This window comes from Petaurus breviceps, unplaced genomic scaffold (assembly GCF_028583685.1).
Source record: "Petaurus breviceps papuanus isolate PSGF00001 unplaced genomic scaffold, PetGlider_PUasm1.0 76419, whole genome shotgun sequence".
Classification (NCBI taxonomy): Eukaryota; Metazoa; Chordata; class Mammalia; order Diprotodontia; family Petauridae; genus Petaurus; species Petaurus breviceps.
In genome coordinates, this window is record NW_027186484.1 from 1 (window position 1) to 15,107 (window position 15,107).

At 53.8% G+C, this 15,107-nt stretch overlaps 1 protein-coding gene and 2 long non-coding RNA genes across 4 annotated transcripts; 2 read left to right on the forward strand and 1 right to left on the reverse strand.

Annotated features, from left to right (window-relative positions):
* The first annotated feature begins 6 nt into the window (after positions 1-6).
* On the forward strand, positions 7-4,145 carry FRG1 (FSHD region gene 1). The gene is made up of 7 exons (XM_069105663.1): positions 7-170; positions 259-316; positions 431-545; positions 657-761; positions 1,443-1,534; positions 2,468-2,578; positions 3,467-4,145. The coding sequence occupies exons 1-7, from the start codon at positions 101-103 to the stop codon at positions 3,501-3,503; spliced, it is 588 nt and encodes a 195-aa protein (XP_068961764.1). The 5' UTR covers positions 7-100; the 3' UTR covers positions 3,504-4,145.
* Positions 4,146-10,881: 6,736 nt separating this feature from the next.
* Positions 10,882-13,969, forward strand: LOC138175244 (uncharacterized). 2 transcript variants are annotated; one of them, XR_011171958.1, is made up of 3 exons: positions 10,882-11,235; positions 12,662-12,772; positions 13,332-13,969. It is a non-coding gene; the product is annotated as an uncharacterized lncRNA (long non-coding RNA). The 2 variants fall into 2 exon arrangements; XR_011171957.1 differs by lacking the exon at positions 10,882-11,235 and having other exon boundaries at positions 12,254-12,772.
* Positions 13,970-13,978: 9 nt separating this feature from the next.
* LOC138175243 (uncharacterized) lies at positions 13,979-15,041 on the reverse strand. The gene is made up of 2 exons (XR_011171956.1): positions 14,759-15,041; positions 13,979-14,150 (listed from the first exon to the last, which is right to left on the reverse strand). It is a non-coding gene; the product is annotated as an uncharacterized lncRNA (long non-coding RNA).
* Positions 15,042-15,107: the final 66 nt, after the last annotated feature.

Sequence of the window (15,107 nt, forward strand, 5' to 3'; positions counted from 1 at the left end):
GGGCCCCGGGGAAGGACAACGCCAGCGCCTGTCCCCCCCCGCAGGAAGCTGGTGGGCCGTCCGGAGCTTCGGCGAGATCTCGGGCACCATCGCCATAGAGATGGACGCGGGGACCTACGTGCACGCGCTGGACAACGGGCTCTTCACGCTGGGCGCGCCGCACGGCCCAGGTCCGGGGAGCCCCGGCAGCGGAGCGTGGGCCGGCTGGGTCTGAGCCGCAGCCGGCCCGCGCCCACCGCCCCGCTCTGTGTCTTGCAGATGACGAGGGCCCCAGCCCCCCCGAGCAGCTCACGGCGGTCAAGCTGTCCGAGTCCAGGTGAGGCGGCCGCAGCCCCCTGCCCGGTCACGCACAGGCCCCGCGCTGGGGGGGGGGGGCGGGCCCCGGGCCTCACCGGCCTCACTCACCGGCCTCCCCTCTCCCGTCTCCTAGAATCGCGCTCAAGTCCGGCTACGGAAAGTATCTGGGGATCAATTCCGACGGCCTGGTCGTGGGGCGCTCCGACGCCATCGGGCCCCGCGAGCAGTGGGAGCCGGTCTTTCAGGACGTGAGTGGGGCTCCGGCAGCGCCTCCCCTCCCCGGCGGTCCCGCACACCCCGCCCCGGACCGCGGTCCTGCTGTAAGTCTGCGTCAGCCGGCTCCTTTTCTTCTCCAACAGGGGAAGATGGCCCTGCTGGCCTCCAACAGCTGCTTCGTCAGGTGCAGTGACGGGGGGGACCTAGAAGCCAAGAGCCGGACAGCGGGAGAAGCGGAGATGATCAAGGTAGCGGGGCAGGGCAGGGCGCGGCGCATCCCACTCACGTGTTCAGGGCTCACCGCCGGGCAGGGGCAGGGCGAAGGGCATCCCGCGGCCGCCGTCTCTCCTCCGTGTGCCCCATCCCCCGCCCTGCCGGGGCTGCACATCCCACTCACCGCCGGCAGCACCTTCAGAAAGCCTGCTTGCTTGTTTGCTCTCGGCCAGCTCTTCGCTGCCCCCTTTAGGGTCTTCTTGACAAGGACCCTGCAGCGCTTTGCCATTTTCTTCTCCAGCTCCTTTTACAGATGAGGGAACTGGGGCAAGCAGGGTGAAGTGACTTGCCCAGGGTCACCCAGCTAGGAAGTATCTGAGGCTAGAGTCGGACTCAGGTCGTCCTTCCTCGAGCAGGCCCAGCCCCGGGCCCTGGGTGCCAGCGCTGGGCTGCTTCCACAGTTAGGGCCCAGCAGGCTCCGGGGCCTGGCCCTCGACCCCTCCACCAGGGTGGCTGCAGAGTGGCCCTCCTCTGCCCGCCTCCACGCACCTTCTCTCTTGACTTTTGCGTTATCAGTATGTGACCACCCTTTCTACAGAAAGAGTGCGCCCTTGTAGGTCTGGCCCCTTCCATTGCTTGTTGTTAAAGGATTCTTCATGAAGCTATTTGCAGTAACGTGTGCCCAGCCTTGTTCTCCCCCAAACCCTGACCTCTAGATTCGCTCTTGTGCGGAACGAGAAACCAAGAAGAAAGACGACATTCCCGAGGAAGACAAAGGAAACGTGAAGCAGTGCGAAATCAACTACGTGTATGTGCCTGGTGGGGGGGGGTGGACACATGGACAGACAGACGGGTGGCTGGGTGAGTGGACAGATGGACGGATGGGTAGATGGACGAACAAATGGGTAGGTGGGTAGGGGGGGATGGATGGACGGATGGGTGGGTGCATGAGTAGTTAGTGGGTAGATGGACAGACGGGTGGCTGGGTAGGGGGATGGACAGATGGATGGGTGGGTGGATGAGTAGTTAGTGGGTAGATGGATGGATAGGTGGGTGGGTGGGTGAGTGGACAGACAGACAGATGGATGGATGCATGACACATGGATGAAAGGATGGCCAAGTTCTGATCTCCCCTGACCCATTCCCTGCAGACGTCTTGTGCTTGTCCTTTGTCTTGGAGAGGCCCGTGGCATCAGGGCAATGACATGACCTGTATGTGAGTGAAGCAGGGCTTTGCAAGGCCACCAGCCTCTGATAGAGTGAGCACTGAATCAGGACAGATGCTTCAGCACCCCATGGCACAGATTGCACACCCTCTGTAGCCCAGGAAGGCACTGTGGCCAAAAGCAGGTGCCGGTGTGCGCGTATCTGGCCACAGGTGGCTGTTGCTGGCATGCTGTGCTGAAGCCCACCCTGCATGCTGTGTGTGCCCTTGGACTCCAGGGGCCTCTGCCCTGGGGTTGTGGAGCTCAGTAGCCTATTAAGGCCCCAGGGTGGTGCATGGGGCCTGAGTTCACATCCAGCCTGTCATTCCTCCCTCAGCGGTGTGACGGAGCAAGGCCCCAGCCCCTGTCGACCTCAGTTCTTTTCTCTGTGTGATGAGAACTTCCTGCAGGGGTGGCCGTAGCGCAAGTGGAATGTTTGGCAGGCGTCACAGTGCTCTACAGACATGCGCTGGGTCGGCAGCAGCGGCATTACTATTACCACGCAGTGTGGTTTAATGCGTGGTTTTTCCTCACAGAAAGAAGTTCCAGAGTTTCCAAGACCACAAACTCAAGATAAGCAAAGAAGACAGCTGGGCGCTGAAGAAGGCCCGGAAGGACGGGCTCTTCCACGAGACACTCCTGGACAGGTGGGTCCTCAGCCTGCGCTCAGGAGCCCGTGGGGGGAGCGGCCCCACAGGGGGCGTTTATGTCCGGTTTTCATGTTTCCACCCTCATCGTGCTCACGCACCAAGAGCAAAACTGTTCTCAAACCTAGAGAGGTCAGAAAAGACGCCCCCTCACAGGTGCGCGCACATACACACCCCACCCCGTGTGCAGGCACCATGTCCTGACCGAGAGCCTGAGAGGCCCCACATGGCAGTGGGTGAATTCCCCCGTGGTCCCTCTGCCTGGCCCCAGCCTGAGCGTCCACAGGTGGCTGAATGAGCCTGAGGGAGTCTCAGAGAGAACGTCCCCATCCTCATTTCTTGCTGTTTGTTGATACCGTCCAAGCAGTGAGGAGCGGCCTGATGAGCGGGCTTGGCTTCAGAGCCTCTGGCTTCCAGTCCCACTCAGCTCCCCTTCCCTGGGCCTCCATTTCCTCCTCTGTAAAGTGAAGGCCTTGAAGGCCCTTCCAGCTGTGGGCCCAGGCTCCCAGAATACAAAGTGCTTCCCTAGAGTGCGGTGGCCCCGAGGACTTCTGAGGTCCCTCTAGGGCCTGCACCATCTCTAGGCTCATCTCAGTGTTGGCTGGGGGCAGTGCTGAAGTGAGCCCCAGCTGGGGGGCGGCAGGGCCACAGAGCAGGAACCCCACTTGGTACTGCACCGAGAAGTCACCCCCCCAGGAGGGCACACGCAGAGCCCCCCAGACACGGGGGCCTCCAGGGGCTGTAGGAGGCCTTCCGCAAAGCCCTGCACTGCAGCCACCTCGTGTGACAGCTGGAGAAACTGAGGCAGCAGCCTCTGGAGCCCGTGCTGTCTGCCACCAGCAGGTGGCACTCACCTTGGCTTGGTTCTGTTCTTGTTTGTTTGAACAGGAGAGTCAAGCTGAAAGCTGACAGGTACTGCAAGTGAGGAGGGCCTGCTCCCCTTCCCAGCATTACCTGAAAAAAGCGCCCGCAGGTGTGATTCTTTGTAAAGAAAAGCTGCTTCCTTGATGGTGCTGAGGGAGGTGACCCTCCTTGGGGCCCGATGCCGCCGGGGGTCTGGAGGAGGAAGCGCCTCAGACCCACAGGTGCCTGCGATGTCACCTGGAGAAGGACTCACCCTGCTGGCTTGTCCTCTTTGGGAGGGATGGGCACCTCCTGGCGCCTTCCCAGGCCTAAATTAGCGTGCCCTCTGTAGGGACCGCATCTGAGGTGTGGCCTGAAAACTGTCAGCAGAACTTGATTTACTGTGACTGAATGCAGGCCCAGGGAAGCATGGGCCATAGGGCGAAGGCATGAAGACCCCTCCCCATGCCTGCAGTGTCTCCAGTGAATGGGACTCCCCCTCCCGTTGGCAGGTTCCTCACTGCACATCCCAGAGTTCACCACGCTTTCCTCCTTCAGGGTAGTGGCCGCCATGCTCACCCCTGCAGGTGTCCTCCGGCTCCTAGGAAAGAGGGGGTGGTGCCCTCAGAACATCTCACCCACCCGTGTTAAAGAGAAGATGGGCCGGTGAGACCTGGCATGTGCGCCCACTCCCACCCCCAATAAATATCTCACCTGGATTGACTGTGGTGTCGCTGGTGTGTCTAGGGGCAGGTGGGGTCGTGGGAATTTGTCCATCCTCTGTCCACTCAGCTTTGGGATGATGCAAATACTCTGCTTTCTATGGTCATGAAGAACCAGGGTGAAGGGGATGCCTGTCCTCTGTGGAATTGCCTCAGGGCTCTTGATCTCGGGCCAGAGACAGTCACACAATGTTCCTGTGTCCTGAGAAACTGGACATGGATATTCAGACACAAAGAACGACTTGTCCAGTCATTGCAGGACATCATGACCCAATTTGGGGTTTTCTGGGCAAAGAGGAGCGTTTTGCTCTTTCCCCCTCCAGCTCATTTGACAGGTGAGGAAACTGAGGCAGAGAGGTTAAGTGACTTGCCCAGGGTCACGTGGCTAGGCAGTGTCCCAGGCTAGATTTGAATTCAGGAAGACCAAGCCCGGGGCTCTATCCACTGGACCAGGAAGACAGGGCAGCTGTTTCCAGGCAAAGCAGGAAAACAGCCAGCCAGGTATTGCCATGCAGTGGGAATGACCCCTGGTCAAAGCGCACCAGCTTCCTTTTATCATGTGGCACGTTTGGACTGGGAGGGGGTACTACTGTCTGTCACCCACATTTCTACAAGTGGGGAGACTGAGGCAGGGTAAGCCACCTTCCCAGGGCCGTGCTGCTAGTAGGTGTCTCAGGTCTTCCAAGAATAGAGCTGAGATCAAGTTTTGGCAGGACAGACCACCAGTTGTAGGTCAGGAATTTAGGGACATCCCAGGACTGAGAGGATCAGAGAAACCCCTCTGAGCCCTTCAGCCCTTGCTTCCTGGGTCCGACATCACTGCCAGGCGCCCCCTTTGACGTCCTAACAAGCCCTGCCACCGTGTCTCAGTGCCCCCAGCAGCACTAAGCTGCCCCAGGACCTTCAGCTGCTGGTGAAGGGTGAGCCCAGCAACAGCCATCTCTCGTTCGGATAAAACCATGCCCATTTCTGTTACCAAAACACAAGCCCTGGATTGGGGAAACAGGTGGGAAGTTCAGCTCTGGCCTCAGGGCATCCATGGGCCAGTCCCTTCCCCCTCCAAGTCTGTTTTCCCAGCACTGGCCAAAAGGATTGCTAAGGTTCCTGCCAGCTCTAAAGAACCCCCCCCCCACAATGGCGAAAACCCCCAGTGGTGCTGGCTTTGGGCATTCTTCCTGGGATTTTCGGGCCCCCATGAGTGCATTCCCCCCAGGCAGACTTCCTGGCAGGCTGGGCCTCTGCACTCCAGGGGTCATCGCCCCCGTGGGCACCCCCAGCCTGCAGGGGTGAGTCACCTCCAGAAGGGAGGGGGCCTGGCGTCTGTCCCCTCCCCCATGCCCTTCTCCCCTGTGGAGAACAGGAAGCCTCTTGTAGGGCCCTCCAGTCAGAGGTCCTCGTGCTTCTCTGGGTTTGGCAAACACTCTGAGATGATTTCACAAGACCCTGTGGCGCAACCGCCATCCTTTCATCTCACGGTTGCCTGGGCTTGTAACCGGGGGCCTTGGTCTGAAGAGGAGGAAAGGGCTTTGGTGAGCCAAGCTTTCCACTGGCTGGTGGTAAACAGATTATCTCAGTGAACCACGGGACGGGAGTCACGAGTCAGTCAGCAGCCGGCTCACTTCCTCTGGGCGGTCAGTCAGTAACCTTTGGGCATCTCTGTCTACCAAACCAGGGAGTGATACCCCCGACCATGGGCCTCGGGGAGCTGGGGAAGCCGCCCCTCCCCATGCTTTCCCTTTCCTGCTCTCGGGGCACTCATCACCCCTGCCCCATCTTCATCTTCCTCTGCAGGCTGCTCCCAAAGCCTCCCTTGTCCAGATCACCCACTGGAATCCTGCTGGGCTTCCTGGAGCTGCCTCCCTTAACACAAAAACTCCAGGGACATGAACAGGCCCGCGGGGTCATCCATACCACAAAAACACAGGGTGCCGCCCAGCTGAAGGGGCACATCCTGGGGACACCCCTCCAAACAGCAGCCCTTTTGTGAGAGGGAACCCGCTGCCTCTGCAGGCCTCCTTTGGATCCCTCCATGGTCTACCAGTGGAGACATGACTTGACTCCAAGGGCCGGAGCTCGCTGACCTCTCTCCCCAAGCCTGGACTCACTGCCTTGTATCCCTCTGACCATTCTCAGAGGTTCTCCTCCCCTCGTCAGCCTTTGGCCTCATTTTCCACAGCAGCAGCCCCCTGAGAATCCTTTGGGCTCTGTGGAAAGAAGGCAGTCTCCTTAAATGGGGCCCATCCAGGTTCCCTTTCCCTCCTCCAAGTGCACGGCAGGGTCACTTGAGTCCACTATTACACAAAGAAGGCTCAAGCCCCCATACCTAATTCGTGGCCCAGATCAGCTTGGGAAGGGCAGCAGGAACCATGAATCACACAGCAAAGTGTCCCATTGAAGTAGAAAGACAGTGTGCAACAAGAGAGTGCCTCCCACACATACACAGGGCTCTGCGGGGGGCCTGGGGGCCAGGGCTGAGCATCCTTCCTTCACAGCCCAGCCCATGCTGACGTCTCTGAACCCGAGGGCCAGGGGCTTCCTCCTGCAGGACAGGGAGCCTCCTGACAGTGCCGACAAGCCCCTGGAGCTCCTCCCAGGCCTTGCCCAGCCAGGTCCACTGGCCCAGGAGGGTGTCCCTCGGGCCAGAATCCAGCAATCTCACTGGGAACCCCCTCCAACTGGCTCCATATTCAGGTCTAGATGGAGACATTCATCTCACAGGGCGCAGAGGAATGGGGAAGCAGATAGAACCCTGGACCCGGAGGCAGGATAGGCCCGAGGCCAAACCTGGCTGTGTGACCCCTGGCAAATCTTTGCCTCGGTTTCCTCATCTGTAAAGTGGGAATAATCATAGCACGCACCCCCATAAAACCTGTTGTGAGGATTAAGCGGCATTCTATTAGTGAGGCGCTCTGCAGACTTCCTCGAGCCACAGAAGCGCTGGCTCCATCAGTCTTTGTGGCAGTGGCCAAGGTCATGGCCGTGCCAGTTAGCTGATGCCTCCTTGGGGAAGCATAGAGCCAGACTGGTTCCACACTCTCTCCCTGAGCCGGGGTTGCATCTTCCCACTGAGATCTCTATTTGGCATCCAGACAAGGGCGAGGAAAGTGGAGTCCCAGTTGGTTTCCTTGCATGCTTCATAACTGGACTCACTTAGCTTCTGTGTGACCTCAGGCCTCAGTTTCCTCATCTGAAAAATGAAGGGGCCAGGCTAGGAGCCCCAGGCAGAGTGAACCTCCTTGCCCTGAATTCTTACTGCCATGCTCACCGCCCTCCGCACACTCAAAGGACGCATTCCTCGTCTCCTCCCAACCCAAGGCTTGTCTCTCCAGCCAATCTTCCCAGACTGATTCCAACAGGCTCCAGTTATTCCGGTCCCTCCAACAATCCTCAGCCTTCTTGTGTCAGTAAAGCTGTGGCCTCTGCTGTGCTTTAACACCAGCCCTCCTGGGTTACCCTCGAGACGGCAGACATGGAACAAGCCTAAAACAATAAAGAATGAAGGTCATGAAATTCCAGAGAACAGGCATTGCCTGAAAAAGAAAGGGTGAAGACCCCTGCCCTTTGGAGAAGTGGAAGGTGGTGTGTATGCAGCGGGGCCTCTGTTTGCAGATTTGTCTGCATGTTCATGGGTGTTGATGTTTTGAGTCTGTTTCCCCTCCTTTCTCTTTTTTTCTTTTAAAAACGTCATTGTCAGGGGATGGCTTGCTGGGAGAGGGGGGAGAGTTACAGGGGGGAAACAGGCAATGTAATAATTGAAGATATCAGTTAAAACTTATTTTTAAAAAGACATGTCTCTTGTATGGAATTAATGATAGTTCACACTTAATTGTGCTATAAGGGATCACAAGTACTTTCCTCCCAATAGCCCTGGGAGGTGGGTAGCAAAAGAGGGAAACTGAGGCTTGGAAATGAGAAGTCACCTGCCAATACCAGAAAATTGTTCTAATTGTCCAATAAGCATTTATAATTGGTAGTGTGGAAGTATGTTCTGTATGACTGTATTATACATGATGGTGGGTGGGGGAGCAGAAGGAAGGAAAGATGTGAAATTCAGAATAAATACATCAAACTTTGTGTGTCCCAGGCTCCATGCTGGGCACTGTAGATACGAAGACAATTCAAGGAACTCACCTTCTATTGGGAAAACCAGCTTGTACCATCCCCCCACCCCCACTGTGAGACCCAGGATTGGAGTCTGGGTCTCTCCCGATGCCAAGCTCAGCAGACCCCAGACAGCTGCTGAGATCCAGGGCGCAGAATCCATCCCGCCCTGACAGCTGCCTTAAAAAGGCCCAAGGGACCAGAGCTCTGGAGCTGGAGGGGACCTCAGAGCCTTTCTTGAGGAAACAGAGGCCCAGGAAGTGGTCCTGGGAGGGAGCATCCCAGCTGGCTTGGAGCCTGGCTTCTCCCAGAGCCAGCCAGCTTTCTCCTGTGGCTCCATAGGAGACCAGAGTGGCCTTAGTGAGGGGATGTAGATGAGTCAGGAAGAATGGACAGGGTGGCCATGGGCAAGCAAGCCCCAGAGACAAGGTTGGTGCCCTGCGGCAGAGGTCCCCAGGTGTGCTGCCCTTCCTCCAATGGGGCTCCAGGTGCTGCCTTGGAAGAGCAGGTCCAGTGAGCCCTGCAGGCCTTGCCAGCTTCCTGGGAGAACTTGGGGTTAATTTGGGCATGGGGAGTAGTAGGCCTTCAGTGGGTGGGGACCCGGGGGCAGAGTCAGGGGCAAGTCAGATTCTTCTCTTCTTGTCCGTGTGCTTTGTTTCCCCCACTAGACTGTGGTGCGGGATCTTTTGGACCACACCTGAAGGTATGCACTTGGGTCATTCTCATGTATCCCTCATTATTACCACCTTCTACCAAAGGCCTTATCTTGTGTAAACAAAAGAGGAAAGGCCAGTTAAAAGGTCGAGGAGCATTTATAAAGAGGCTTCCCAAGGTGCCTCTCCTGATTTCCTGAAGCCTGAGCCAGGGGGCATCTGCCTACCACCCAGAGGTCCATCAGCAGAAGTCTGGCCACCAGGCCACGGTCATCTGGCCGAGGCCATTTTGAACCCTCCTCCTTAAAAATCAAAGCTTCGAGGCCCAGCACCAGCCTGCTTGGGAGTCATTGAAGTGTGTAGCCCAGACATGAGTAGATTCCTTCATATGATAAAGACACGCCTTCCCCTCGCTACCCCTTCCTGTCAACCGTGGGACTTTTTTCTTTCATTTAATTTTTTTAATTTAATTTTTATTTTTTTCTCAATTACATTTTGAGAAGTTTTTGAAGTTCTTTTTTTTTAGTGTTGCGTTCCAAAGCAGAACATTGTACGTGGTAACATCAGAATTGTATGAAGGTCAAGTGCAATGACTTGGCTTTGTCAGGATCCACAAATCCAAACCAGTCCCAAAGGGCTCATGATGGAAAGTGCTGCCCACCCCGAGAGAGACTGGCCGAGTCTGGAGGCAGAGCAGGGCAGACTTTCTCTTTGTTTCCTCAGGTTGTTTTTTTGGTCTGTGTTTTCTTTTGCAATGTGGCTAATAAGGAAATGTGTTTTGCATGATTAATCCATGTCATGTGTCGAATCTATCTCAGATTGCTTGGCCTTTTCAAGGAGGGGAAAGGGGAAGGAGAGAGGGAGAGAATTTGGAACTCGCTTCTTTAAAAAAGAATGTTAAGGGCACTTTTACATGTAATTGGGGAAAAATATTTTTTTTAATGTTGAATTGCACATTCTCTCCCTCCCCTCTCCCTCCTTGAAAAGGCAAGCAATTTAATAGATTGTACATGTGCAGTCTGGCAAAACATTTCCATTTTAACTATTCAACCATCCTACTTCTAAAGCACAGGTGATGGGTGGGGGATGGGATCCCAATAGGTTCAGCAGGAACCCTGATCTCATCCAAGACCAGAAAACCTGCAATATCGTCTGGAAAGAATTCAAGGTCTCAGGCTTAATTGGAGTGAGAGTTGTAGAAGTTTACTGTTATTGCTTCCATGAGAAGCTGGCAAGAGTCCTTTAGGGGACCTGCGAGTGAGAGGGGTACATGCTTTTACCTTTAAAGGGTAAGGCTGCCATTGTCAGGGCTGACCAGACGGGAGGGGCCTCAGTGCATAGACAAAGGTCAGAGCTGACCAAGAGGAGCTTGTGAATAGACAGTTTAGATAAGATTTGGGCCAGGCCAAAGGAGACAAAAGGCAAGGATAAAGTAGGGTGTGGGCCAGGCCCAGAAGAAATGAAGACATTAAGTAAGAACAAAGGGGTCACAGGGTGTTGCCTAGGTGGAGTGTGGGATAGGGAGAAGGGGCAGAGCTCAAGGGTGGGAAAGGACAAATTACAACTTCACAGACTGGTTTTACAAGTTGGTTTCACAAATTGATCTAGACCCCAGGTACCCCATCGCAGGGAGGGTTGGGGTCTGCATTTATGAAGGGTTGAAGGCAGGGCACCTTCTTGGGGTCATTGAAAGTACCTAGAATCTCAGGTAGAGAGCTGGAAGGGGCCTCAGACGACATTTAGTTCAACCCCTCAGTTTTCAGATGAGGAAACTGAGGCCCAGGGAGCTTAGTTGATTGGCTCAAAATCATCCAGATAGGAAGCATCAAAGGTAAGATTTGAACCCAGATCCTGTACCCTTCTACAATACCATGTATTATTCATGAGCTTTTAATACTAGACTAAAGCCTGAAGTAGGCTGGATGTGTTGAAACTCAACCTACGTGAGTTTCTTCATTTTCTTATAGATTATGTTTTTGTTCCCCTGGGTGTATAAAGAACAAATAGTTCATTGGTGGCCAGATAACCAGACTCCTGAGACAAATTGCATTTACAAAATGGGCCAGGACCAAGAGGTGGCCAAGTGCCTGTTGGGCCTGGAGGGAGAGAACCATCAGTGAAAGGGGGATTGGGAACGGCTGCCCCACAGGCATCTGGGATGTTGGGCCTGATCAGGGCCTATGCTCCTGTGCATATCAGGTGAAGCGTGCAGGCAGGCAGTCAAGCCGAGGCCATCCAGACGTTTGCCCCAAGAAAAGGACATCAGAGGGGGCTGGAGTCATGTGGAGTACGGAGACCCTAACCCAAATTGACTTCTCGGAGACCTCTCAAAGTGAAGGTAGAAAGATTTATTAGAATCTCACGAGAAGCCGGCAGTCCAGTTTCTGGAACAGCACCGAGAAAGGAGGCTGCCACACAGAGGCTGAAGCTGGGTTACACGCCCCTCCCAAACATTAACATAATTATTACTAACAAGGCTCTAATCTTGTTAGATAACATACATAATACATTAGGTCCATTGCCTCAGAACACTGAACCCCCTTCAGTCTACCCTAGATACATTCTTATTGGGACTTGAGTGCCCCAAGGTACTGTCTGTCCCTTGATTGGTCAAATCCACCTGCTGCTGCCGCTCCTTCCATTCTTCATTATTTTTAGTATTTCTAGGGGTCTTTCTGAGAACCAGGGACTGAGTGTCTTCCCAAGCCTGGTCCTCCTTATCAGTCGTCTTGTTCAGCAATTCTTGCAGTCCTATAGAAACTTAACTCTTTTATGGTAAGCTGGGTGAGAAGGGCTGACTAGAATAGAACACCTATATAGAAAGATTTCTAAAGTTTCAAAGTCACATAATTTCTAGAAAAATGGAAACTTAGGCCTAAGGCCTAAGGACTTACTTTAGCAGACAGTCTCTGAGAAACCATACTTTTACCTTTCCCATACAGAGTGAACAGAGAAGGACAGATTAGAGGAGAGGGTCAGTATTCAGACAATCTTGTCTTCAGAAAATGTCATTCTCTGTGGCTCTCTTTTGTGTGTCTGGGGGAGGGTCTGCAGACTGAAGGGGCCCTTGCTTATGGTGATTTGTTTGAAAGGAGTGATGAAGGAATTCTCTACTAGGCCAATCCCTGAGAGGACAGTTCTCCCTTCCACATTGCGGCTTTCCCTATCGTGGTTTCAATAGATCGTGGGGCAGCATAAGAAATTAATTGGGAATTTAGGGGGAGGTTTGTGGAAGCAGATGACGTGTGAAGGCCAGCAGATGACTCAGAAACAGTTTGGAAACTCAGAAATGCACCAAATAGATGTACAGGATTGCATGACATCAACATGTTTTATCTTTTAAGACCATAACAATTCAGATTTCTCTGGTACGAAGGGAGGGCCCCAAACTTGTACGTGGGTTTTCTGGATTGTGGGGTGCCGTGCCCCTATCCCGCGGCCTGTGGAAGGGGCAACTGTAATAGGTTTATCTTTGAGAGTAGAGGAAGAACCTTCTTAGGAGAGCTCTGCTGAGTGACCCCCTATCTGGGGCCCCTGCTGGCTCTCCCTCTCTGGTCCTCTGTATGGGGAGGCCTGCCCCATCATGGTGGTCAAGGTAGGGGGCGGGGTTGGCTCACCCAGACCATTTCGGCCTCTGTCCCTCCTCTCAGACAGTGACAGGTTCTGTCATTGGAAAGAACACAAAAGAAGAGGCATGATGCTTTTCTCCAGGGGGCCTTCCCATTTGGCTGGCTGCCATAACCTTCTCTGTGTCTCCCCATTAGAACGGGACTTCCCAGAGAATTTGATGAATGCTTTATTCATTCATTTCTTCCTGGAAAATCATGGAAATCAAATTTGGCTGACTTCACCCTGCTTTGAATTCACCAGAGGAGGTCAGATTTTGTTGTTGATTTGTGTGTGTGTGTGTGAGTGTGACTTAAAGAGACTTATGCCTATACCTTCTGTAAACCCAAGACTCATTGCATGCACTGAATATTCATCTCCTGATTTACCTAATTTTTGTATATTGGGCTTTTGAGAAACGGAGCCACACCCGCTCTCGAAAACAAGCCAGTCTAATATGGAGATGTTTTGCATAACTTCCCATGTACCATAGGGAGCGTAGTTCATGTCTTCTCCATGGGTGGAGGGAAGAAGAGATTTTGGAACTGAAAATTTAAAAAAAGGAAATAGAAAATGAGCCCATGATCAGAGTAGCTGCTTGCTTGGCGGCAGTGCTCCTTCCCCTTCTGACTCAGGGATTCCTCACAGGTCCTGGTGGAGAGGTTGCCTGCCAGCCAGCCAAGAACTTCAGCTATTTTGATAGACATTTTGATAACTTAAGCTGACTTTCTTGTTGAACAAACTTATTGCCCAAGTGAGCAACTTGTCTTCTTATGTAGATGACCTCTGATGATGCTTCTCCATTGGGATGGTTATTTTCTGAAATAGGTCACTGTTCCCCTGCCTGCATCCCAGCCTGGCCAGATTCCAGAGGCCTCTTCCCTGCCCTGGCTTCCAGGGTCTCCAGGACGGGGGCATGAGAAGACCCACTCAAGGCTTTCCGAAAGCTACCGGTTTAGGGTAGAAATCCTGAGTGTGTCAGTCAACATGGCGGACAGAAGAAGAAGCCGAGCAAATATGGATGGAAATTCACGTTTGAATCTAACAAAGTGCTTCTGCCATCCCTGATGGGAGGGTCTGTGACCAGTGGCCCTTCTTCCCCAAGGGCCAAGAGCCTCCGGGCTCTCTCACCAAAGAGGGACTTGGGCAGCTGCCTCCCAGGAGACAGTGCCAGAAGATGTCTGTCATGGCCAGCTGCTTTAATGGGTCTTGGGTGGCCCACCCCCTACCTCTGATGGATCTAGGGCCATGCAGCCTTATCTGTCACTTGTCTGTCCAATCCAGGCCTGATCGTGTGTGTGTGTGTGTGTGTGTATGAGATGTGACACAGAAGTAGGTTTTCTTTTTTTTCTTTTTAGTTTCCAACATTCACTTCCATAAGTTTTCCATTTTCCCCCTCCCCAAGACAGCATACAATCCAGTATGGGCTCTACATATACATTCCTATTAAACATATTTCCACATTAGTCATGTTGTATAGAAGAATCACACAGAACTCGGTTTTCAAGCTTGTTCTCTAGGTCAGAATTCCTCTATATACAAAGCCAGGCATCTCCAGCTAATGGAAAGCTCAGAACCGCCCTTCCCCAACACCCTCAGAGCAGCTGGTCATCCTGAGGAAGAAGGATCTGTGGGGACAATTCGGTTCTTGAAGAAAAAGAAAAGAAAGAAGTAGTCAGGAACCCCCAGAGGCTTTGGGGACCTGAAATAAATACTCAGAGTTTTTCTGAGCGGTCCAAACTTAGATGACTGCCAGGGCCTAGCGCTAAGCTTTCTCAATCCCTCCAATGCATGTGTTTCCTCTTCTTCCATGTTCCCGGGTGTCTGAGCTGACCATAAGGCGGTTTCAGCATTCCTACAAGTTCTCTCAGCCATTCTTGGGCCCCCTCCTCCCCTTCCTCCTCTCCCTTTCCCTCTTGCCCCCTCCCCATCCCCTCTTCCTCCTCCTTTCTCTCACTCAGACTGTCCGACCCAGAGGCTGGGATTCACTGGGTATCCAGTGGCTTTTAGTCTATCAAAGGAAGAGTCCATTATTCCCAGCTTTGATTTCTGACCCATTACCTTATCCTTAGCCTGGAGAGGTGGGAATGCTTAATTAAGGGAGGGGAAAGCTATTAGCTCTCCAAGATTAAATTCAGCCACCTTCCCCCTCCCTTTCACAAGAGCCTCAGCTGCCTTCTCCAGGAGGGTTTCTGTCAGCCCGTTGGCCCAAGGATACTCAGCTGGGTGTCTCCTTTGCCCTTTGCCCTTCTTACCAAGTCCCCCGTGCTCCCATCACAGCTCTTGGGGATTCTGCCCTGTTTCAGAAGACCAAGCCCCGCGCCATCTTGGCACACATCAGGGGCCGCGCACAAGTGTGTAGAGCTGAATATCGAAGGCCCACAGCCCTGCACACCTGGAGACTTGGGAAACCTTCAAAGTTAGCAAAGGAAGAGGTAGGGGGAGGAGGGGTTCTTGTCATCAAGCCCCTCCTTTCTCCCCCTCCCTCTCTGTATGTCTGTCTCCTCCTCCCTCCTTCCTTCCTCCATTGCTGTCTCACCATTCCTCTGTCTCTCTGTCTCTCCCCCCCCACCCTCTCTCCCTCCCTCTCTGTCTCTCCCCCCC